At 39.2% G+C, this 26,185-nt stretch overlaps 1 protein-coding gene across 6 annotated transcripts in view; it reads left to right on the forward strand.

Moving 5' to 3' along the window:
- BICRAL (BRD4 interacting chromatin remodeling complex associated protein like) overlaps nt 1–8,307 on the forward strand; it is a 28,724-nt gene extending 20,417 nt beyond the window's left edge. For all 6 annotated transcript variants that reach the window (XM_015857396.2, XM_015857397.2, XM_015857395.1 and 3 more), the window contains 4 exons: nt 51–196; nt 340–434; nt 1,886–1,988; nt 2,416–8,307. In XM_015857396.2, coding sequence (XP_015712882.1) covers nt 51–196; nt 340–434; nt 1,886–1,988; nt 2,416–3,209 — 1,138 coding nt within the window. In that variant the 3' untranslated portion in view covers nt 3,210–8,307. The remainder of the gene's footprint in view (nt 1–50; nt 197–339; nt 435–1,885; nt 1,989–2,415) is intronic.
- The last annotated feature ends 17,878 nt before the right edge of the window (nt 8,308–26,185 follow it).

Below are 26,185 nucleotides of genomic sequence, written 5' to 3' on the forward strand. Positions count from 1 at the left end.
AAACTTTGGTTAGATTATATGCTAATTATAGATATCAATTTCCATTGCAGTATGCTACAGCAGTTACAGAAGGATCAGATGCAAGCTGTGACCCCAGATAAAAGTCAGTTCAGATCATTAAATGATGCAGTTCAGAGACTCCTTTCATATCATGTGTGCCAGGGGTCGATGCCAACTGAGGAAGACTTAAGAAAAGGTAATTTCTGTCTTTTAAGTTAGCATTAGGGTTGCAATTGAGAGACTTCTTCATGCAATTTAAAGCAATTAAAAAAGGAACATTTTAAGGTTTGTGCAGATTACTGAAGTACAGTGTTTGAAAGTATGTTCTTGTCATTCTAGTGGATGGTGAATTTGAATCTGTAGCTACACAGCTGTTGAAGAGGACACAAGCTATGCTGAACAAATACAGATGTTTACTTATAGAAGATGCAATGGTAAGGACTATAATAGAAGAAATGTTGATATGATGTGATTCAGTTTGTAAAATTAATACAGGAAAGTGAGAGCTGGCATTGCAGTTAATTTTGTTAATGCTTTTTAATGATATATTGTTATATGTATGTATATAAAGAAACTTATTTACACACCTATATGAAGTTTACTATTGTGCTAGCAATCTCAGTGACCAACTTGGATTTTTCAGTGTAGACTCTTATCTTAAAAGCAGTGATTTATGCTGAGTTCATATTTTGCATACTGCCTAAGGCTGCTGTTCATATATAGACTCAGTAGACCTTAAGGATGCGTTAACTTCTGATTTTTGTTGACATTTTGCACTTGCTCTGAACAGGCCATGCTTTCAGTGGACAACCATAAAAGAGCCTGGTCCCATCCACTTATCTAATGGGTGGGAGTCATTTGTAACCAGTGATAAGATCCTCTTTGTCTTCCTTTCTCCAGACTGAGCAGTCCCAGGTCTCAGCCTTTTCTGATCAGGGAGATGCTCCAGGCCCCTAATCATCTTTGCAGCCCTCTGCTGGGCACTCTCTAGAAGTTCTGCCTTCTGAACTGAGGAGCCCAGAACTGGATGCAGTACTCCAAATACAGTCTTCCCGGGTAGAGTAGAGGGGGAGGAAAACCTTGCTCGACCTTCTGGCCATGTTCATTCACGTTCAAATTTGAATATAAAAGACATTCAAATCATTCTAGTTCGGGATAGTAATACATAGTAAAATAGGACTGCATAATAGAAGTGTCTCAACTAACGTGGCTTTGGTATCTGGCAGTCCTGTTAAAAAGGTAGTTACCATCATAGATATTTGCAAATAATTGCAGATGTAGAAGGGAGATAGGAGATGAAAACCTGTTCTTTTAGCATCTGGAATATTGTATTGTTATATCCCATTCAGTTCTTTTGGGATGAAGTTACTTGGAAGAACGTTGAAGTTTGGAGCTAATTACCTGTATTGTGACTTAACAGCCAGCGAGCTTTTTTTGTGTGATGGATGCATCCTTTGGCATGAAAACATGGTTTGTAAAATGCAACTCAGCATAAACTACTTGAAAATACCAATACTACTGGGAGAGAAGTGTAGGGGAGAAACAAGATCATGGAGTGGTCCCAATTGCAACATTTTTCCTGTTTTTGTGGGTTTTTTTTCCTTCTTAAAATTACTGCCTGTAATGTTTTCCAAGAAAAGCACCGAGCGGTAAATGCATTCAGCTGTGAAAAGTTGTAATACTGAAAACTAGTATAGTGATGCTTTATTGTTGAATTTCAAAAGTTGTGGTCATTGTAAAGATCACTGAAGATGCTGTGGAATTACAGGTGATTTCCATGCATATATATGTAAGCCATTGAAAAGTAACTGAACTATAAGTGTTTTGATTCAGCACAGACACGAGTGACTTCAGAGGTGGTTTTTCTATTTTCATTTTCCTGCAGCGGATAAATCCATCTGCAGAAATGGTTATGATCGATAGGATGTTTAACCAGGAAGAGCGAGCATCTCTGACCCGGGAGAAGCGTCTTGCACTAGTGGATCCTGGTAAGTGATGGTTAACTTCTGAATCTTGAGCATAGCATTGGGAGTTAAAAAATACCTGTAGCTACAGTGCAGCACTGACAGCTGGTTTTAAAAATGTCCAGATGAAGTGTGATAGTGCAATTTAGAAGATAGAAATACTAGACTTCCTAATACTGCGTTAGAGTATTTGAAATACTTGCAGTGCTTTTAGGATGGTTTTGCTGTGTACGCTGTTTGCTCACCATGCTGCTTCATTTGGTGATCAGTTCCTGCTCTTAAGCATATGCATATGTCTTAAAGACATGCATTGCTAGACTCTGAATGTTACCTGAATTTCAGTACTAAGAAAAACCTGGAACAGTTTTGTATTTTGTAAATACATGCTAAATAGTTAAACGTGGTTTTAGTGAATGTAGCTAAAGTAAAATGTTGCTGCTTAATTTTTCAGATGGTTATCAGGCTGATTTTTGTTGTTCTGCCAAACAATTTGATAAAACAGCTGATGAAGCACAGACCAGCAGAAGTGACCATCAGTCTAGCAAAACATTACCTTCTCGAAGTCAGACTACCAAAACACAAGCCAGAGACCGACCAAAACCCGGCTCAGCAGAGTCCACAAATCACAATAAACTTCCTCTAGTGCCTAACAACATTTTGACATCACAAGAAGGAACTACTAAAAAATCAGAGAGCCTCACTAAAGCTTTAAAGTTTGAGAAAGCTAATTGTTCTTCTGGGAGCCAATACAAGGCTATTTCTGAAGAAAAGATGGTTGGTAAAATTTTTACCAAGTCAGCTGAGAATTCTTTGAATTCTGAAGACTTCTCCAAAACTGTATCAAGAGGCAATCATGGAACACACAATAAAATATCAAGGAATACAGTCCAATCTTTCTCCAAGGTAACATGTAATAATTCCTTCAAAGACAAAACTCTGAGGAGCCCTCCAAAGAATGAGGTTTTACATCCTGATAACATGAAAGGCTCCAGTGAACCCCAGCAAGACTTACTGCTGAGTAAGAGTTTAGAAACGACATTTAAGAATATCTTGGAACTTAAAAAAACTGGGAGACCGACACAAAATGAGGCATCCAGTAGTGGCTCTGTTGACTTAGAATTTCCTAATTTTTCACCTCTTGCTTCACAGGAAAACTGCTTGGAAAAATTTATTCCAGATCACAGTGAAGGTGTAGAAACTGACTCTATTTTAGAAGCAGCTGTAAATAGTATCTTAGAGTGTTAATAGTTACAATTCCCTGGAAAAGTTATGTTTCTCTTAGCAGAAGCAAATGTGAATGACACCACAAGTACAGCCTGACATACATTTAAGGTTAACCTTTCTAAACTAGATTCTGTTCTGTGTTTGAGAGCAATACTCATTGTGGTTACAGTGAGATAGCCAAGTAAATTTAATCCTTGTTAGAATGCAGTCTGTTAGGGCCTTACTATTTCAAGTATTATTATGATAGTGCTTTTGATAATTGTGCAGTCCTGCAGCATAACAAGGTTGCAGGTCGTTAGGCCCTGTGTAATATGGTAATATACTGACAATCACAGTCATTTGAAAGGATATATTTATTAAGAAAACGTTTTTTTTAAAGGTGATGGAAGCAACAATTCTCCCCTACCCTTTTCCACAAATCATTGGATTTTTAAGTTGTTCTGGAAAACCCACTGTACCTCTATTCAGAAGTGATAATTTGCTTTGTAATGAAATCTGTGTTCTAGGAGTCTTAAGTTGGAAGGATGTCATCACTGTGTTAACAAGGTTTCATAAGTTGAACTTAAAGTGCTTTTCTATTGCTTTTTGAGCAGAAACTAGTCCTTGATATATTTGTAGTGGGTGAGTTTAGTCTGTGAGATGATATTATATGGTCTTAGTCACAGTGGCATGATATGAAGTAATAAATGCTTGACTAAGGAAGGTAGATTGGAAGCCAGTAAGTGGCTTCTTGTGTACAGGTTGAGGCCATGATAGAGCCATGAATTTATATATATATTACATATATATTAACTCTTCTTCAAGAGATATTGCATTTTATAATTGGATGTAGTCAGCCTTGAGTCTTTCTGAAGTGGTATAATTTTGTTACTGTTTTTTTTTTCTTTGATTTTTTTTCAACTTTTTTTATTTTTAGACCGAGTGTCAAAAGCACTTTTATTTGAAAGCTGTTAAGATATTTGTAGCTTATATTTTAAGAGGACATTAGCCTTACTTGGAAAGAAATTTAAAGGCCAGTGTTTATTTTTTGATTTTATTATTTTTTTTTGCTATCAGAGAATGTTGAAGCATCCACTGTAGCAGTCATAATTATCAAGATATGTACAGACCAAAGTTGATCAGCAGTCCCATTGTTAAAACATATCTAAAAGCGTGTAATTATGAATTCATATTGTAGAGCCAAGTGAAAAACTATTGCATGGTTTGCATTTGGCTTGCTGTCATGTTGGTAAGATAGAATTGTATTATTTTATTTATTTATTTTAATGTATGATGTCTTTTTTTATTTTTATTTTGCCTCCCATGCTTCTCTTTCATAGTTTACTTTGGTCACAAGTGCTTATGTGCACATCAATATGCTGACATTAGTCTCGCGCATGTAGTACATATGTCTGCTCAGGAGGATACAGCTTGTGTGATTTCTAAGATATGCTTACGTTCTCCCCCATACCTTCCCTCCCGTTTCTCAGAAATTACCATTCATTTTCCAGACTTACAGTCTTCATAATCTCGAGGCTCATTGTGACAAACTGTGGTTGTCAGTTAGATTGCCAGGAAGGAAAACAAAGAGGTAGAGTTTTGCTGTCATGTAATTCAGTCCAGCTGAGCAGTGTAGAAGAAAGCAGAATTATGGCCTTGTGACAGTGAAAGACTACAGTGCAACTCAGTATTGAGCTATTGTCCACTGTTTGACCACTAAAGGAAACCAAATCTCGAAAGCAACAGGAGAAAGATAAACTTGCTTAAAATTCATTTTCCCTTTGAAGTGGATGGAAATGCTGTTGGCTTTTATTTTTTTTTTCTTTTGTATATTACTAGTTGCCATTTAAAAAAAAATTGTGCCAATTTTAAAGTATCTATGTTTGTAAAACCCAACATTCCCGAGTGTTGTATAAACTATTGGAAGTAATAACAAGCATTGCCAGTTTTAAATTTTTAGCTAAGTGTCCATAGAATAGACTCTCAGGCAGTTATTTGTTCTTTTACGGGCAAAACTGACAATATAGTCTTCACCTATTGCCTTTTAGGTTTAATAATATGTTCATGGCTGTGTATTCTGATGCATATGTACCTTGATTTTGGAAATATAACCATTCTAAACTATCTGAGAAGAAAAAAAGAAGTTACACAGCTGTATGCTAACTAATTAATTCTTTTATAGAGGAAAAAAGAAGTTGCACATTTGTTGATTCACTTTTTGTGCCACTTCCAAATGGGTACAGTGTCTGTACAGCGAATACGCAATTGATACATATCAGGCTGTGTGTCTGCTATTGGATCTTATTCTGGGATGGGGACAATGATGTTAAAAATGGCAAATCGCAAAAAGTAATGATTGTTGATCTGGTCAGACACATTTCCCAGAACTACATATGAGAGGAGCCCACTGACGGGTCCTAGCAAGGTAAATGTTAGATTGATCATGTTCTGTTGTTTGCTCCTTTGAATTCAGCTCTAAAGAAATTCTGGTACGTTGTGAAGCAGGAAATGAAAGAATTATACTTTTCTTGTGCATTTTGTTTTTTGTTTTTTTTTTTTTTTCTTTAGAAGTCTAAATTAATCCTATGGACTTAAATCCAGCAAAGTATTGTGAATGTGCATGACTATAAACATGTTTTCATTATTTTGCTGGATCAGCATTGTGTTTTCGATGTTATTTAATACTGCCTAATATTAAAACAAATTTTAAACTGGCAATTAAGAAAAAGATGTTCATTTTGAAGAATTTAGTATAATTTATCTGTTAGATTAGGGAGGCCTTACAGACTGACTTCACTTAAAGAGGATGTGTCACTTATTGTCAGTGTGGTATGGACTTTATTTGCTTAAATACCTTCATTTGTAAAGTATGTCTCACTTGAAATTGCTTTGTATACATTTTGTAAAAATATTTATAAAATGTTTTGTAAAAAAAAAAAAGTATAACAAATTGCAGTTTATTTTGTTATGTTGGATAAATACTGTTAAAAGACACAAGTCAGTAAATATATTGTTAATCCATGGATAGGAAATGTTTAGTTGGAGATTACAGATTGAAACAACCATTGCAATACAGCCAAAGATTTGGGAAAAATGCGTATCTGTGATTGTCTTGATTTAACTAAGTTGAATATTTATACTTCCAAAAAAGGATTGCTCTCAGTTTTAAGTAATATGGTTACAAAATATTCTTACTTCTGTGCTTTTTAAAATCAATCTGTATTATATGACATTATATAGGCCAGCTCTTCGAAGTCTATGAAACTTTTGAATGTACACTACTGAGGTTTGGTTCATATGGCATAGCATGCAGCATTACATACAGCAATACTCATACCAGAATAACAGGATTGGCAGTGTTCCTGCTGTGCTGTCGTTACAAATCTTCCCTTGATGAGGTTGCTGAGAGATGTTCTCCTCCTGTCTGTTCTCACAAAGTAGAGGCATCATCTTCCTGATACCTGGGGGAGATGGTAGAAGAAGAGTTTGTGTTTGTCAGCCAGTTATCTCATTCATGTTGGCAGTGTTTCCCACTTCTTTCTTTTGGCTGTGAGAAGAAGATATGTTAATTGCTGATGATGTAATTTCCTGCTTTTAGAAGGGTAATGACTTCTTACTGTGATTGAATTTTTCAGAAGATGTGCTGAGATTCTGATCTAGTAAAGCTCTTATGCTTGGAACTTCATCACTTTATATTTGGAGGCTATGAAAATGAAGGACTGGTGAAGTACACCACCTCTCGTCGTGGATTAGGGCCTGCCACGTTGCAAGGTAGAAGTCTTTATGGTTAAGTTATTTTGTCAGCAAGACAAAATAAACTTGCATTTTGAAAGCTTCTCACATAGATTCAGTCAGTAACAAAATGAATAAACTCAACCATATGTTATTTTAATCTGTATTTGGGTTAGGATGGCTAAATGTGTTGTAATTTCTTTTTTTCTCTCTGGCATATCCACATAAAATTATGAGGCAGACCTTTTGGGTTGTGAGACATTGGATGTACTATGCAGTTCATGGTCACTTCAGATGATCTTTTTGTTACAAGAGCATGGTGTATTTTAAGTTGCTTTTTAATAATGGTTTTTAGGGTGAGGGGATTAGCAACCTGTGTTTATTCCTTCCTTCAAGGTGGGAATTTCTGAAGGTTCTTGAGCATGCGAGAGATAATGTGTAGCTTATATAAGAAGTTTTAAAAGAAGTATCTAATAACTATTTGCAACAGCTAAACAAGCAAGCTTGAGCAATCTTCTTGTTCTAAGGTGGAAAAAGATGAAGGATACACAGTGAGAAGAAAGTTATAAAAACATCCCATTGTAATGCCAGGCATAAAAAACTCTGGCTTCTTTCAGATTTGGGATAGCATACAGTGTGTTGGGGATAAATATGTAACAAATAGAGAAGCTAGTTCAGAATGTAAGGCTCTTCCCTAGTGTTCTCTTAGCATAATGTGTAGCTAGCTTTTGTTGAGCTGTGTGCCATGATCTGCAGCTTATCAGCTCTCTGGAATGTCATGCTCTGTCTTCACTACTGCTTTTGTACTGCAGGAGTGTACTCCATTTTTCTTTTTTTCTTCTTTTTTTTCTTATGAATGTGTAGAAAATGAAACATTCCCATTTGAGGTAAATTGTAACTGTGTTAATTGAATGGAATGACAGCAATTTTGGAATTCGGTGGTTTGAAGAGGAAGCTAAGTTAGTCCATGCAGATGCATCCAAATAGCTTTCAGTACTTAAGCTAGCTTTTATGTCTGCAGAGCTTTTCATTGCATAATGCAGTCATGCTGGGGGCCAAATTTTCAGAACTGTGCTGAACTCTTGGTTGTATGAGTTGTCACTCATTTGTCAATATTACAGCCTGTTCAGATAATGATGTTTCATTCCATTTATTCCAGTTTTGTCCACACGCAGCTCAGCTGCCTCTGGACAGATGCGGTGCAGACCTCTGACGTTGCCTTTCTAGAAATCTGGTGCTTAGGGCCTTATCCACAGTCTGTCGAAATGGGTGGAAGAAAGCTTTTCAGTCAGGGACTGTGATGGTAATTCTTCTTTAACCATGTTAAAATAGTTCAAATTGCTGAATCATTAACTATAAGTGGAGAAGCATAGGTTGAACTAATTAAAACAACACGTGCCGTTCTTGAGCTATGTTTGTACATCCCTGTGTTTTGTCTCAGCGATTGGCTTCTCCTTGGCTTGGAGCTGTGGCACTTAGCTCAGAGATGCTTGAAGTGTACAGCTTCTGACAGTTTTTGATGGCACATAAATCACTGTGGTTTTAAAACTCTTTGAATAACTTCTGATGTTACAGTCACAGATTTTGCTTTGCACTATTTTTGAGTGATTCAATTTGCTCTTATATGAGGTTGCTGGTAAACTACTAAATGAGCTGTATGCAACATGTATTTGTTTGCTTACAGAAAAATAGAGAAAAATCAGCCCAGCTTGGCATTGGTGATTGCTTTGAACTGAAGGGGCTGATATTCTAAATTGGGGTATTTTGTTCCTGTCTTAATTTGCAGCTTTCAACTATTGGGCCAGCACTGACAAAACAGACATTTGTGTGTGTGTTTTGTTTCTCTCTTGAGTTCTTTAAGTTTTATAAGCCATGTAATTAATATTGCTGTTACTGAATCATCGAATCATCATGAATTTGAATCATTTGTTTTTAATTCAGTTTGAAGCTGACTGCAATTCACATGAGAACTTCTTCCAAATCTAATTCCAAGATGCATAAATATACAGAAGCTAAATGTATTTATTTTTATTACCTAATAGACCTTTTTTTCTTTTTTTAAGCTTATTTGGGACGATGCGTGTGTTGTGCATATCCTTTACATGAAGAACAGAGCAATGTTGGAAAAACGCTGTAGTTCGTTTCACAGCCAGATATTGCCAGGTGTACCTAATATCACAAAGGTTGACCAGTATCGTGGTTAATATCACAAAGGTTGACCAATGTCGCCTTCCTGTAATTAATTAGGAAGTAGGGGATTTGGAAAACAGTGTCATAACTGTTTCAAGAATGGACTCAACACAATGTGAAAGGCAGTTGTGAAGGAATGTGCCTGCGTGTTACTAAGAACTGTGAGTAGACTAAAATATTGAGGTGTTTTCGTTGTAGCAAGTGGTGATTGTCATTGGCAACATATTCCTTACAGGAGATAAGAAAGCTGCGGAAGCTACTTGCTACTGTGCTGTTTTTTTTATTGTTTTTTTTTCTTGTTTGTCTGTGAGGTTACGTTTTCCTTATTGATGGAAAAGAGAACTCCCATACAGTGAAAGGTAAATTCTGGGTTTTCAGTGAAGATGTCTATGACCTAATGACACCTATGATAACTAGTGTTCAACTTCTGAGAATGCATTGTTTTTCTCTTCCCTGATTATGGGGGAAATCTGATTCTTTGACAGTCAGTCTGAGAGCTAACTCTTAACTGTTTCCCCTGGGAGCTGAAGGCCTGTTCTGGAATTACACCATTTTTAATTTGTGGAAGCCTGAAGAGGAGCCCCTGATTTATTGTTTTATCCTTTGGCAGTCAAATCTCAAGCTACAAAATAAATAAGGATCCTCAAGTACCGGTAGTTTAAAATTACTTATACCAGTTCTCGTAGTAGTGTTCTGTCAGAGATTAGTTATTTTCAGAGCCATTGTGATTGAGTGTGGTCATACAAACAATTGTAACTATTTGTCTGTACTCCCGTTTTCCTTATGTGTGTTTCTGGGAAAATTCATCTAGAATTTGTAGGAAGTCTAGCTCAGAAAGTCCTCTACTGAAGGTCAAAGTGTGTTCAGTATCTACCCCAAACAAGGTCAAGGTATGTTCTTTCTTACCTACCTAGCATAGTAGGGATAAATATTAAACATAGGTGTTGGGGAATTATTTTTGCAGAGTGTGAAAACTTGGGAATTTCACAGAATCACAGAATTACCCGGGTTGGAAGGGACCACAAGGATCATGTAGTTCCAACCCCCCTGCCTAGCAGGGCCACCAAACATACACCTTTACATTTCATTGATGTTCTTATTTGTCTGCCATGCTCTTTCAGAAGGAAAGGTGCTAATCACGGTTTTATGGCAGTTCCATCTGTTGTACTTCTGATCTTAGCGTCCAGTCACTGCAAGGATGTAAGGCTGAAGGTTGGAATTAACCCTGTCACAGAAGGGCAGATCAGGTTAAAGGAACCTCAACATGTTATAGGCAAAAGGTAGTTGCATTTGTCTGCAGTCCAAAGACAATAATTGACTTGAAATGCTGGGTTTGTGTTTGTTGGAGGGGAAGTGGAGAAGCAGTAAATACAACTGTTTAAAGGTCAGTTGTTCTTAGAACAGTTGAAGAGGGAATTTGTTTGCTTCTTGTGGGAAGAAAAAAAGATCTTAGAAATATGGCAGTAGCCTTGGGCTGTTGAGTTGACTGAGTCATCTGTGAAAGCTTAATAAAAGAAGAAAAAAGGGGGCTAGGGGCTGGAAAGCAGAGAATACTCCACTGCCTGTGTGTCCATTCAAGGAGTAGTTCAGAAATGTCAGGTTCTGTGCAAATAAACAGTAGGTTTCAATTGTCTGCTGCTAATTATCGCCCAAATTTGATTTGCACGCTCTTCAAAGGGACTCATATCTTTCCATTTAGTTATTTGTTTCACTGTAAATGAAATCTTTAATTCAAGCCCATGTGGGTCAATTTCACTGAAGAAAGAAGAAATAATGGCTTGGAATAGTGTTTATCTCATGAGTCTACAAGTGTCGTTCCTTATTTAGCTTTGTAATGTGTTTGATTCAGCTTGGTGGGGAGGTGATTTTTTGTCAAATTGTGAATTGGGTTTGCTTGTTTGTCAAGTTTGTGGAAGGGTTTGGATCAGTTGATAGAGGAGGGCTTAAGTAATTGTGTGTAATAGAGTGTTTCTGGTGCACTTCAGAGTAACAAGATAGGTCTTAAAATGTTATGGATAATAACCAAATCTCACTTCAGGTACGTTTCCCCCTCTCCCCCCCAGGTATTATATCCTTTTATGCAACCATAGGTTAATTGGCCTTTTGCTCACACTTCTCTTTTGCACAACCCTCTGATAGTTTGACATCGTATGGCTGATAGAATACGCGAGATGTAGATAGTCGATTTGGTGCTTATAGCGTATCTGCAGTGATGCTGTCATCAGTCTCTGAGGACAATGCAATAATAGTTGCATACTTGTCCTCCCATCAGAAGTACCTACAGTAACTACAGAACATGGGCCTATAATGTGAAAATACGGCAATCTGAGAGTGATTGTTTATCACTACGTTGGGCATCTTGCAGTGCTGAGTTGCCTGGGGATGGACTGTGGCACCCTGCTCTAGGTGTCCCTGTGTCAGCAGGGCTGGGACCAGATGGACCCCAGGGTCCCTTCCATCTTCAGCCAGCCTGAGATGCTGTGCCCGTTATGCTTTAGCAAGATTTGGTGAAGACGGATATTTAATCGCTGCAGGGCTAACAATGAGCTGTATTTTTGAATTCACTTATAGATATGGAGCTTTGTTGGTCAACAGAGTAGATGGCAATATATATGAGAAAAATGCATTATTTTCTGTTCATTTTAATCTGTGTCAGAGGGAGGTAAAAAGATTAAGTTAACACTCATATGCTTAGTATGCTCTAAAAAAACAAATAAAAGCAAAACAAACCAAACCAACACAACAGAATTACAGTAACGTATATGACTGTCTTGTAAAGGGAGCCTGTTTTTCATTCTTAGGCTCTCATTGGTTAAATGCAGAGAACAAGTTAGTGCTGTACTATGCCCCATGCAGTTTTTCCATTCAGTGTGCTCCTGTATTTATTCAGACTCACCATGTTTTGATCATGTAGACCTGCTGCCAGCTCCAGTTACATGGCTACCTGCTCTTCTGGGGATCCCTGTCTTAGTGCACAGGATGGTGCGGGTACCTTTGCCTGTCAGCTTCCCCTGACCTTGCTGCTGTTGTTTGAGAAGTTATGCCCTGACTCTATCAAGTGCTCCTTTTGTGCTCCACATGTGTACTTATGGTATCAGTTCTTCTTAGGTTTTTGATGGCTGATCCAGTAGAATCTGACTTGAGCCCGAGGTCTTTTTGTAGCATGGCAGTGCAGTAGGTGTCATCTTTAGCAGAGCTGTCTCTTGAGTGTGTACCATAAAATGCTGCTTATTGTACCTCTCTTAGAGTGAGCGCTGTGCTGTAGCTCCTAACTGCAGGCAGCTGCTCATAAAGTTCCGTACCAAGTGAATGCACTTGATCTTAGCAGGCTTTGTGTGCTTTCAGTGTGAACAGTATTTGATGTCCACCATCATCTGTGGTCTCTGATTCATCGCTGATGTAGCTGCTGGTGTCTCCCTGGAGAACAGGCTTAACCTCACCCTCAGTCCATGGCGATGCGGTGCTGGCAGCTGTTGTCTGCACAGATGGCAGGGTTGCGTTCAGACACTTAAGCCTCTGCTTTTTCTGCACCTTGAAATCGCTCTGTGATACAATTCATTATTTATTTAGTGCTGTAATCGACCCAGCCAGAGAGCAATCTGCAATCCAGCTGGCAAGGCACTTAGCAGCCACAGTGGGGAAACTGGTAAATCCAACCCACAGAATGCTGCTTACTGAGATGGGAGCGAAACTTCACTAACTCTGCTAATTGCTATCAGCTATTTATGGTTGCGTGTTGCATTGGTACAGATTGTTGCAAAAACTTTTATTTGGGGCTGCACACTGTATCCTGTCCTGCATGTAGGGATGCACAGACCTGTGATTTCTGTGTTCTCACAGACAAGGAACACCTGGCCACACTCAGATCTGGCTTTCCCTTTAGCCAGGTAAGTGGACTTATGTTGAAAGCACTGGTGCCTGCAGGTAACACATTCTGGGAGTGTTTTTTTTGTTGCTGTTTAAGTTTCACCAAAGAAGTAAGAAGGCATGTAAAAACTAGAGTATAGGTAGATGCTAACATTTACTCTGCAGGCCCATTTTTGGTTAAATAGCATGTATAATTATATAGAGGGGTTGTGGAGTCTCCTTCTCTGGAGATACTCAGGACCCATCTGGGCGCTTTCCTACTCAACCCACCGTAGGGAACCTCCTTTTAGCAGATGATCTCCAGAGGTCTGGTCGAATCCCTGTGGCTCTAGATTCTGTAACCAGGAGATGAAAAGTGTGAACTTTTCCCAGCAGTCTTAATGGAGTGCTGGCTTTAAAAAGCTAATTTAGCTGCTGCTTGCTATGCAATTAACACCAAGCTAATAGATGGGGTTAGTACAGCTGTGTGGTACTTTGCTTGGTGTCAGGGTGGGTGTTGGTTCACACCACACAATGAAGACATCTTTACAAGGTGAACGTGTCATCCAAGAGCAAGCAAAACTTGAGGCTGTGGAAACAGGCTGGAGCAACGTAATGATATTATGATTCTGTATAAATTAATTTGAACAGAGTGCACAGCAAAAAGGGAGAGAGTAGTTGAGACATGAAATAATGATAATAAAAGTTTGGTTAGGTTTACAAAGGAATCAGATACAGGGGAACCTGACAGCGTTGTGGCTGACGCAAGATCAGATAGTACCCTTTAAACTTGGAGAACATGAAAAAAAGGGCAAATAGAAAATACTGGGCAGTTTTAAAATCCACTTCAGTTCATTTCTGTTAACAGATTTGCAGTTTTTTGTTTGATTGGTTTTAATACCCGTGTAGACACAGCGCTGCTCCTGTTTTAGGGGGTCATCTGGTGGCAGCTAATGTGAATTATTCTTTAAGGCCTTAAAGTCTGCTTACAGTGGTGTTAGGATAGTTCTCGAGCTGTATGATATGAAAGCGGGCTATTATGATAAAAAATGGTGGGAACTGGATGTTTTTAGGTGACAACCTAATGCAAACATAGGAGTGGAACTGGAGACTGTATCAGTAAATGGCTTGGAAAGAAGGAGAGAAGGGGTCTGTAGGAGCCACTTCATCTTCAGTATGCTACCTCCAGTGCCTATACCAGTCTTTCCATTCTTCTTTCCACTTACCGCAGTCACTACGCATCACTCTCCCAAGAGTATTGTGGGGAAAAAATTACAACATACAAAGTCTTGAGAGTGCAATAGGGGACAGTAGCTAAAATAAAATATTTTAAGCACGTATACATCTGTCTCCTCTTTATAAAAATTATGGTTGTTTTTAACTCAGATATTAAACTGTTAAATGAAGTCCTGAAAACTCAGTCACTCAGCTCTCAGTGTGCCTGAATTCCATCCGCTTTTCAGTAACATCAGGTTCTGTGCAAATAAACAGTAGGTTTCAATTGTCTGCTGCTAATTATCGCCCAAACTTGATTTGCACGCTCTTCAAAGGGACTCATATCTTTCCATTTAGTTATTTGTTTCACTGCGATGAATCTTTAATTCAAGCCAAATGTGGGTCAATTTCCAGCTGAAGGGGGGGGGGGGGGGGGAAAGGAAAGCTTGGAATGTGTTTATCCATGGTCATACCAGTGTCTCTTTTTAGCTTTATGTATGTGTTGATTCATGGCCTTGGTGGGGAGGTGAATTTTTGTCAATCTGTGAATTGGGTTTGCTTGTTTGGCAAGTTTGTGAAGGGTTTGGTCAGTTGTAGAGGGGCTTAAGTAATTGTGTGTAATGGAAAGTTTCTGGTGGTCTTTAGTGTGAACAGTGCATGTCCTGAAATTACACAGGCACAAAAAATCTCATTACGCTCGAATTCCCATCCTACCTATAAAAAGATATCTGGGCGAGGATGAAGAGGGGAGATGAAATAATACAATCTAGATTCCTTTTTCTACTTCATTGGCTCTGAATTAATGAATGCATATATTGTATTTTCTGCAGTCTCCTTGGCTGCCACTATGACCCTGTTCAGAGCCATAACATTTCATTCATGGAACCAAAGGAATTCTGGACGTTTTCCCTTTTAAATTAATAGAAAGCACCAAATGCAAGACACAGGGCTATGGCAGGAGAAAAAAAAATCACTGTAATAAATACCACATGTGATCAAGATTTATGAAGCAGACAATAAAGACTAATTTAAAAAGAGAAATCCCTCCATTCTCTTTCATGTGGCCGGAGGCATCATTTCTGGCTGTCTTTACAGGAGATTTATTCAAAGATTTAACACCCCCTTCTGTTTTTCTTCTCCTGGAAGCTTGGAGGAGGATAGTTTATTAACTTACTATTCTTTAGATTCACATATGACCTCTGTTTTCTTTTAACATGGAGTAGTTGGTCGGTGTTTGGGATATTTTTCCTCAAAAGATATCTTTTTCAAGATACTTCTGCAGTGTGATGTGGCATTTCCCACACTTATTTATTTACCTCCTAATAAGAATATATTTTCATTGTGAATGTCAGTAAGGTGTATCTCAACAGGGTCTGATAAAGGGAATTCATCTTTACCAAACAGGAGCTTTTTTTGTTGAGTTCTTTGTTTCTGGATTCAAGTTCTATGTAACTGATTAATCTCTGTAATCTTTTTACAGTTTGTTTTCATTCCTGTTAAGTCTGGTCCATGTATGTATGTATCCACCCCAGCAATGCAGGTGGAGCATGTGTTGGTACAATGTGCTGGATGCAGTGTATGGGACACATCAGGATGTGTCTGATAGACATTTCGGGGTTGGAATATCTGAGCATTCACTGATAAAAGCAGGAGGATTTTACTCATTTAACAAAAGGACTGATAGTATAATTCAGAACATATACTAGCCTGTCACAAGTGAAATGAGAAAATTCTAAGGTGGGCACATTCCGATTCATAGATGTATTTCATTTAAATTTCATTTATTTTTCTTTTTATTTTTCTTAAGATTTGGTTTTGATGTACATAGGCACTTCTTTCCTTTTTTCTTCTATTTTTTCTGTAATACTTGTGGCTATTAGGTGATGACTAGAACTGCAGCACTGTTTCTAAAAGACGCGGTTTGCGATTGGAAGTTTTAAGTAAGTGACCATATCTAAATGACTTGTGAGTTTAGTGCTTGCTGACACTACGCCATTGCTAAGCCTTTCCAAGAAGATGGACATTTGAGAAGTTATTTTATTGTATATTCTCATATTATTCCTCCCCAGTCTTCTCTTTAGTGAGCATAGCCCATAATCCAGCCTTTACTTCTCCTCAAGCTAGTTAAGTTTCACCAGAACAAAAGTATAAGCCTGCCAACTTTCTTTCCTACAACTTACTGCCTCTTTTTTTTTTCAGTACGCCCAGAACACCAGAGGTTTTTGCCTTTTTATGTTCTCCAATGCTCTGGATAATATCTAAAAGGATTTGTCTCTGTTCAATTGAAGCCCCAAAGTAGCAGTTACCTCTTTGTGGAGATCTTGAGAGTGGGTGGTGATGGGCTTTGTTAAGATCTGTGGTTTAACCGTAGCCTTCACAGTAATTGGAGTTTGCTGTAGTAAAACCATAGCATTCATCTTTGTAAGGAATCTGCGGCTGGCTGCCTGGAGCTCAGTTTATACCATATAAAACACACTACAGTTTCTAAAATATATTGGAATCATGCTATCCCTGTTTCCACTCTTGCAGTGAAGATTCATAGCTGACTCTGGGAACCTGTGGATGTGATGGATATTTCATGCCATTGCTGATTTTGAATAAACACGTGGGCTTTCTCTTGAGAGGTTACATAGCAATAATTGGTGTCCTTCAGGATGTGCATTCCACATGTGTTAACATTTGACCCTTGTTTCACAGTTCTCTGTAGTCTGGAATTTCTATTTGAATTGAAAATGGAAAGAAAACAAGAGCTTGAAGATGGGCTCAAGCCATACACCTTCCCAGATAAAGGAAAATGGATAGGGGAACCATCTGTGTATATTGCTACGAATCATGAAGGCAAATATTGGGAACAGGAAACCACCCCAGCCTTGAAGAAGTGCCTATGGAGAACATATGCTGAGGAGCTCTGGCAATAGATACTTGGTGGTAGGGAGCCCATGGCAGCTCTGTAATCTCATTCTCTCATTCATCTTTCTTTTCCTAGATAGCTTCTGTGACCTCTTTCTCTTACAAAGCTTTTTAACTGAAGTGGTCTTTTGATCTCTATCTTTTTATCCAGGAGAAGCAGCTTTGCTGCTTTGACCAGGAGCCTCAAGTTGGCTTGTTTGTGAAGAAGGTACTTAGCTGGAAATACATGGATGCATTCTTGGTAATTCAACATATAGCCTCCTATTTATGTGGATCAGTTCCATCATAGAAAAAATCTGTATTTGACCCACCTAATTGGCATCCTTACTATGTTGTATTACTCGTAAATCGATAGGCAGCCTGTGCATCAGAGCTGGTTCTGCCAGGCTCTCACACTTAGCCTGTCTGCAACTTGAGTTGCTTTATACATGTAGGAATTTACTTGAGCTTCAGTACTTAGTATTTGTGTATTTCTGCTGAAATGCTTTTGTTCCAGGAAGTCTGTTGGAGCACAGTGAAGTATTACTTCAGTTTCTTGTCCAGTCCTAAAGGCAATTGTTTGTTTATATTTTTATGGCCAAAAGGGGAGTATCAAAAGAACAAATGAGGAGATAAGGTTTTAAATGGGCTTTCCAAAGAATACAATTCCATATAGCTCATTCCTGAATTGAAGTGCAGACAAACGAGTTGACCTCCATAAGCCTTTACAGTGCGTGACAGAAATAAGCTCTGTGTAGAGGAAACTAAGACATTTTGTCCACTAAAATTTCTCAAGGGCATCCTACCTATCCTTCACACCAGGGGAGTTTGGGGGCTGATGTGATCTCCTCCTCTTCCCTTCAAAGTCAAAAAAACCCAGACTGACTGAAAACAAAACAAAGCCAAAAAACTCCTCTGCTTTTGCACTTATGTAACTTTATTAAATTCATACAAATCAAAGCACAGAGCAGCTCCATACGTGAACCTTTGTAAGGGCTCAAAGCCTAGTGGTGTCCAGGGCACTTAGAGGAAAGTCTTTAACAAAATATCTGCCTTCCCCCTCACCCCCCAGCCCATTGATATGAAGAAAAATGAGCCTTTTTTGTCCAGAGGAGAAACCTCGTCACAAATATCCATGCCTTTGACACCTCAGGGCTGTATTATGTCATTGCCACACACACATGCAGTGGTGTACATTGACACCACTGGAAACAAGAGCTTGTGCACGACGTGGAACTTCATGGCGAGAATGCTTCAGATCAGCTGTCCGTCACTAATAAGCTCCTGAGTAGAATTCGAAGTGTGTGAGTTATAACCTATAAAGCCCTAAATGGTTACCCAGGAGACTACTACTCTTCCTGTAACACAGCACTTATAACTGAAATCAGCCGGAGACACTTGACCTCGGCTTTGGAATTTACTTCCCAAATCCATCCACCTGGGCTAGGAGCCGTCAGAAGTCAGAGCAGGCTGTGAGCTCTGCTTGTCAACCTGAGGCACTGGCAGGGGATGGTCTGAGGGGCTGGGGTTTGCTTTCAGCTGAGGATGGTGGTGGAGCCATGTAGTTTTGTTTCCTGGTGAGTCCTGCTATGTTTTTATTCTATTTTTTTCCCCCCTCTCCACAGAAAAATTGTTTTTGAAATAATACCTTAGCTAGTTTCTACTTGCCATCCTGTGGTTTGAACTGAGGCATCGCCCACTGTATTTTAACTGATGACAGTTCTGGCTGCACTGAAATTAGTGGGATTGCGTTCATTCTGAATATATATTCCCCTGAGCAAAACATTTCTGATCAGATAAGAATCTATAAAGAAATTATTTGCAGAGATGGATGAGATCAGGAAACTGTTAACATAGCTTCTCTCGAAAACACTGAGATCTATGGGGAACCATTTTACAGCAGAAATGTCAGTTGGAAAGAACATGACCAAGAGAAGCCTGAGTGAAATGGGAGGCAGAATCCATGTTGATGTTTGTCGTGCCTTCTGTTTTATTCACAGCTCATTAAATGAAGAGCAGAAAGGGGGAAGCTGCAGAAAGATAGGATGTGCTTGACCTTGTTTTCTGCTGGAAAGAGGCAGGACATGCAGTGACAGTTCTGCAGTGGGGTGTGCACTGCTTGCATTCTACACCGACTTGGTCAGTGCAGCTTGTGCAAGGTATCATGATGTGGTCTCAGAGGGATGCATCAAGGAATGTGAAACTGGAAAGTTGGACCCTGTGATATTTTGGCATCTGAGTAGTTCTGTGGTCTCTGCTGTCTGCCTGAAAAAAGTGCCTGTAAAAATGCTCGGGGTTTGTAACAATGAACAGGAAAAAAAAGGTGTCAAACAAATTTGCCATGTTTAGCAATAGAAATAATAATTCAAACAGCATGTAGCTGTTTTAAGTGGGAGAATTAGGAGAAGTCTGCTGATATGGTGCAACAGATACTGCTTCTCCATTTCACCTGGTGAGGGAGGATAAATAATGATAAATAATGCACTTGAAAGCTGAGAGTGTAGATAAATCCTAAGGCCAAAGTATTTTATTCACCAGTGGCTCATCCCTAAATTATTTGGCTATAGGCCACAGTTCCTATCTGATAAGATGGAATGTAAAGCTGGGAGTAATCTCTTTGCTGGACTACACGAGCCAAATTTTTCTGGCTTTGCATGTATAGATATTTAGTCCTTGCATTTCTGTTCCCATTTGTTTTGATCCTAAGCTTGGTGTCTACACTGTGGTAGAGGTACTAAACCCCAATGATCTCTACAGGCATGCCACACAGACCCCAAAAGCATCAGGTGCTGCCTAGCACAGTCCCTTATAGAGAAAATACATCAAGTGCTCCAGCAGTCCAACTTTCATTTTCTTTCAGCCTCCCAGTTGCAGGGATAGAGCTGGCTGTTATACGAATCTTCTTCAGGTCCTTAAATATTCACAGTGAATGAATCCCACGCTCTTTTGTCAGCACAGGAATTCTTCTCCAGAGGTAAGCCATCTCACATACTAGTGGTTCTTTTTGTAAACCTCGCTCATCTCTAGTGAGGAGCTTCTCTTTAGGAAAATGAGCATCTCAGCTCTATTATTTGCAAATCTCAGTGATGTATGATGGGACAAAGTTAGACTGACAGTGAGTGTTTCATTGATGTGAAATTTTACACCCTATCTGAATACAGTATAGACTTGGTTTATGATCCATCTGGGCATGCTTGTTAGTTATTGTTGAGGTCAATCAAAGTGTAATTGTAACATAGGGAAAGACAGTCCCAGGGCTACAAGGATTTGTTTCCAACAGCTGCTATTCATTATTCATTAAACTCTACTTTCTGTTTTTAAAATTAACAACCCTTGGCCTTCTAACAAGGCATCAGACTTTAAGAACATAGATTTAAAAATCAAAGATGCTCTAGTTTCTTCCATAGATAAGTGAAAGCACAAAGTACTTCAAGCTACTTGACTGTAGAACTTACTTTTTCTGCTAGTGGAAAACCAGATGTGAGTTGATTAACCTGAGGTTTACGGGCAGTGTATGCTGCATGGGAGAGAGCCATCCAGCGTGCAATAAACCCCAACCTTATGGAAGTCAGGGGGACTGCTCAAATCTGCAGTTATATAAAATTCCATAAAAATTAATGCAAAGTACAGTATTGCAAGTCAACAATGAGGGAATATCATATTAAACAGAGTTTATTCAAATTGGAGCTTGTACCTCCATTAAATCAGGGGTTTTCCAATGCCCATTTACCATTGCTTGTCTAGAGTATGTCATAGTTTGTGGCTCAGGATTCTTGTGGGAGTTGGTGGTGTTCTATGAATTCCATTCTCTGTCCTCAGAAAGTGCTGCTCTCATGATGCTGCATGGAAGGGCTCTTTAGGACAGCAATGGGGCATAGCTGAGGGCTCAGTGAGAACTGATTCACTGTCTTGTGCTAGCTCTGCTTTCCTGGTCCTGTGCTGCTCTGTCATCACTGAGTGGGGGATGTATCTTTTGGTTCTATGAACCACAGAAGGAGAACAGAAAAATCTATGGGTGATCCAATTGAGTAGCATTTATAATTTTTGAGTGGCAATGTTTTGCCTACTGCAAAAATCCTTCACTCTGCAGTTGTTAGCAACAGTTGTTCTTATGACTTTCAGAAAAAGGTACTGGAATGTAGTCTATCACTGATGTTAAGGCATAAAAACAATGCCGTGTAATTAACCACTGCAAAAGCTTGTGACAGGCCCATACCTATGTATCCATATAAGTGTAAGGAAAAATATTTGAAAGTGTTTACCTTTCAATGGAGCTATTTTGACCTCTCTGCTGTTTGAGTTCCAGGACCCTGTTACTTGCTGCTTCGAGGTGCTCTGCCTTCCTGGCACGTTGGGCACAGTCCCTTGATGGTGAGACTGTAAATCCCATGTGTAGGCTTGGGCCCTAGCACTCCTTCTCTCCTTGTGGCTCACTCTGTGGCAATTAGACCCATCTAACTTTTTCAGCTCCACGTCTTTCTTAATCTGTTCCCAAAACATTGGATTACTGTGTATTGGCAATAAACTTGTGATGCAACTCCCATCAATATTATGAATTTTGATAGATTTTTAATAGTGAGCACCTCAGACTGTCCATATGTTTCTTCTTGAGTTGCATATCCATGCTTATGGAAACCTGTTATTTTAGTGGATACTGATCTAGCTCAGGCAATCTAGTAATATTTTTTTCATATTCATCCCTTTGCCATTACAAAAGGCTAAATCACTGTGGCTAAAACATGTGCTTGAATGCTGTTCTGAGGCTTGATATCTCAGTGCAGGCCGTCTATTTGCTTTTCAAAGGAAATACATTTTCATTAACTATTGTGCACTGTCATAAGCCTGGTAACTATGGTAGTTGAGCATGAAGTTAATTAAAACTGGTCTTAGTGGGTTAACACGGTCATCTCTTTCCTCTTTGAATCAGTCTCTCATGTTATTTTCTTTCCTGTGTAAATTCTACTACTTACTCACACAGGATACTTTAAACCATTGGTAAATGTTACATTTATGGCATGTTTCTGTGCAAACATGGGGATATCCATTGCACATGAGCATGTTTCCTCGTCTCTGCTGGCCTTGTTGGACAGCTTATCTACTGTTCTCCCTAAGTCTGACCTTTCATGTTTAGTTGCTTTTAAGATACTAGAAAACCAACTATCTACTCAATTTCCTTGTAGCTTGTGGGTAAGGTTAAAATATCATGTAGCTACCGTATGGTTGATATTATACAGCCACAACTGATACGCCAATATTTTCGAATACATACTACATTTTGCAAGAATACATAACAAGTTTTCCCATTCATATTCTTTGTCCCAGAGAAGACCTAGTGTTGTTAAGTATAAAAAATTGCCGTTGGTGTTTATCTTACTAAATCTGCTCACATCAATTGGTTCTGCCTACCCCATATTTCAAAGCAAAATTATGAGGAAAGGTCATATAGATTGCCCTTCTTTTCGGTTCTTGGCTTAAGGGTGTTCTGTTTGTAATTAAAGGAACAATTTCTTCTGTGAAAGATTTTTTTTTTTGCTTTTTTCTCTTCCTCTTTTCTTCACATAATATTTGGAAAAGCATGTGGAAGCCAGAGGACAGTTAATGCAATTGGATAATTTGTTACTACAGAGGCAATCTGTTTTGTTTTTTGAGGAAATCTGAAGTGGCTTCTGTATTGTGCATTCAAATTCAAATATATTCACCAACAGCACAGAACTTGGGGGTAGATTGCCAAATGTGAAGGTTTTGATTGCAAGGCCATCTGGCATAGTGAAAAACACTCTTGAATGCTTAAAAGAAACCTAAACCACATCGCTCAGTAGGTGCTGACTCCAATGAAATTGAACCATCTTGGTCCAGGTTTGTTGTCTGACCGTTGGAGAGACTGTGGGAAAGTCAACTGCTTCCATGCTGATGAAGTGGCTGTGGGCTGAGAATCGTGCTTTTAAGGGGAAAAAATGCTGAGTGGAATGTCAGGTTGAAGCAAAATATTTAAAAATGGCCATACTTCTTAAAATTCTTGCAGCATTCATGCAAAAATGTACGTTTTTAGGAGACCAAGAAGAGCTAATGAAAATATTGTTGCTCCGGTTTGGTTCTAAAGAAATAAACCCTGAGGAGAGATGAAAGTCTATTTGCAGTTAGAGCGGTCTGAAAGCGTTTGAGCAGTACAGGAAAATGGTGCCTCTAGATATTATGGAGACTGGTGTTACTTGGATTGATCTCCTGAAGTCAGAGTTTTCAGGATTCTGTGAAACACTGTTTGTTTGTCTGCTTTTCTTGCAGTCTGTGCACTATTTGCTTACAAGCTTCACTGCTTGGATGGAACCAAAGGGATTAGTAATGGGATGTAAGGGCTTTTCTATCTAGGTCGGACTGGATTTAGCGCTGCCTGAAAATGACACTGCTTGTTTAGCATTCTGTATCAAATGTACAGTGGTAGATTCATAGAAGTCTGGGTCATCTAAGGTCAGAGTGCAGCTGAAGTTGAGAAAACAGTAATGTTGAGGCAGCATTTTCAGACTGCTAAGCAGGGAGGAACAGCACTGACTATTCCCACACAAATCTCTATTTGTATGTATTTCCTTTTCCACTTTGAGGTGGAAGGCTTTATTCTTAGATGATGCACATCATGCATTTATGAGCTAGGAAAGCACATGTCAGGTCAGGCATAAATCTGATGAATTGTTTCTAGTTTGAATTCTGGAGTCTGAATTGCATTCTCAGTAGCCTGGATAGAGATTCTGTTTCTGCATTTGTCCAAAGGTTTGAAAGGTTTGTCGTTTGGACTAAAAAAAATAGAATAAAATTCATTTTGTGTAAGAGAGAGCCTTAATTTAAAAAAAAAATAAAATCATTAGATTATTAGGAAAAAAACCACCAGGATATAGAAGTGTAAATAGGTAAAAGTGTGCATATGGAGTTTTGAGCGCTGTGTTACTCTTGCTTGCTCATTCTCCCCAGGTGGAATGGGAGAGAGAATTAAGAATGTAAAGGTGTGAGAACTCATGGGTTGAGATAAGAGAGTTTGTTAGGTTAAGTGAAAGTGGTGTGTACTAGCAAAGGAAAACAAGGAATTCATCACTTCCCATTGGCAGGCAGATGTTCAGCCACTTCTCAGAAAGCAGGGCTTGTCACGTGTACTGGTTTCTTGGGAAAACAAATACCATCAGTCTGAAAGTTCCCTTTCCTTCTTTCCCCCAACTTTCATTGCTGAGCAAGGTGTGATATGTTATGAAATATCCCTTTGGAGTCAGCAGTCCTGGCTGTATCCCCTCCCACCTCTTTGTGCACCCCCAGCTCCTCACAGGCAGAGCAACATGAGAAGCTGGAATGTCCTACAGAAGAGCTGCTGCTGTGCAGTAAATGAAAGGTTGGTGTATTATCAGCATCGTTTTCATTAAAATATTAAATAAATGCAAAACACAACTTCATACAAGCCTCGGTGAAGGAAATTAGCTCTATCCCAGTGAAAACCCTGACTTGTCTTCAATGTGGGGGCTAATTCCCACAGAAAATACCAGGTTGTGTGAAATGGGTGGCAAGCAGGCTCCCTAGACTTCCCATCACATGAAGCTGACCGTGTGGGAAGCACACAGTCAGCATGTGGCCAGCAGAGAGAAGGAAAGGAAAATGGAGACAGTGATGGGCTACTCTTCCCTTCCACTCTCCCGAAGACATGGGTGTGCTCAGAAAAGAGAATGGGGGAGAGAAAGAAACCATCTTTTTCTTTGCCACCGCGGAGCTTCCTATGCAGCAGCTCAGCAACTTGTGACAGAAAAAAGTACTGCTTGCCTCAGTCTCTTCATCACCAGATTGGGTGACTTTGAGTCTGGGAAAAGATTCAAGCTGAAGTGCTTCTGGTGACAGAATATGCCTTTTGATCCTGTGGATGAAGTTGGCAGTCCTGGTGAGGGTAGAGCATGCTTTGCTGCTGTATATCTGCTGCGTGTCTGGGAGCTCAGCTTGGTGCTACAGTGATGTTTGAAGGGGGAAAACCCTGTCCTTCTCAATCATTCTGTCAAATGCTGAACATCAAGACCTGTGTTTGAATTATCAGTTGCATATGGATTATGTTACCTGTCTCTGTTCTGATCTGTTTCTGTTTTCCATATGATACAACTGGAGTAAGGTTTTTTTTTTTTATCATACAAAAACTATAATCTTGAGGAACCAGCATTAATTTCCTCTGGAGCCTTATGAAAAATATCGAGGGTGAGCCTGACTTGTGGTGACAGAGCTTTTCAGCATACCCTGAGAAAGAACTGCTTCTGGGCACACGTGGCAGCCAGATATAGCTTACATGCACAGCAGAGTACATATAGTACTAGTTCATTAACTTCTCTTTCATGAAGCTGCTGACCAGATACTTTACTAGCACTTCTAATGTACCATCTCAGGTCTGGGGTCAGGTATTAGTAATATCCAGCTGCACATCAGTCTGAGTTTCCATAAGATCTCATAACAATAGTGATTAGGTTAAGACTTTATACCTTTAGACTCTTACAAACCCTTGGTCTCATATGTTACATCAAACATTCATGAAGGGGAAGTCAGAATAAATTAGTCAATGTAAAATGTATCTGGGAGCCTAAGATAATCCCATAATTTCTAATATTATATCTAAGAATGTGATTCAAAAAGCAGTGATGAACTTTAGCAGCAAGGTCATTATGTGCCAAGGTTGAGATAAGATCTGTGGATTCTTTCCTCTGAGATCTAAACAAAGAATGTGAATGTAATTTGAAAAACTAGAATGTGGTCCTTAGTCTGAAAGGATTAGGAGCCCACAGATTAATATGATGTTCCTCAATCAAAATGGCTGGGTACCAACAGAATGCAAGTGATCCTGGAGCAGCTGCTCTAGAGCAGAACTGCAGGTGGTATCCAGGGCTCAGTCCCATGCAGTCCCCCTTCAGGCTGCTCCCTCTTCTTTCGTCCCATAGGATCCTAGGGAAAAAGGGTAAGCAAGCATTTCTTGTTTTTGATGGAGCAGACAATGAATGCAAGGGGACTTTCTATGCTTTTCTTTAGAAAGGAATTGTGGTCTGGACATATGGTCTTCTAATTTGGAAAACTCTTATATTTTCCAGGGTGCCTGCCATAACTCAGGAAGAGTTTGGACTCACAGCAAAAGTTGGTGGGTGAAA

Source organism: Coturnix japonica, chromosome 3 (assembly GCF_001577835.2).
Source record: "Coturnix japonica isolate 7356 chromosome 3, Coturnix japonica 2.1, whole genome shotgun sequence".
In the NCBI taxonomy this organism is placed as follows: Eukaryota; Metazoa; Chordata; class Aves; order Galliformes; family Phasianidae; genus Coturnix; species Coturnix japonica.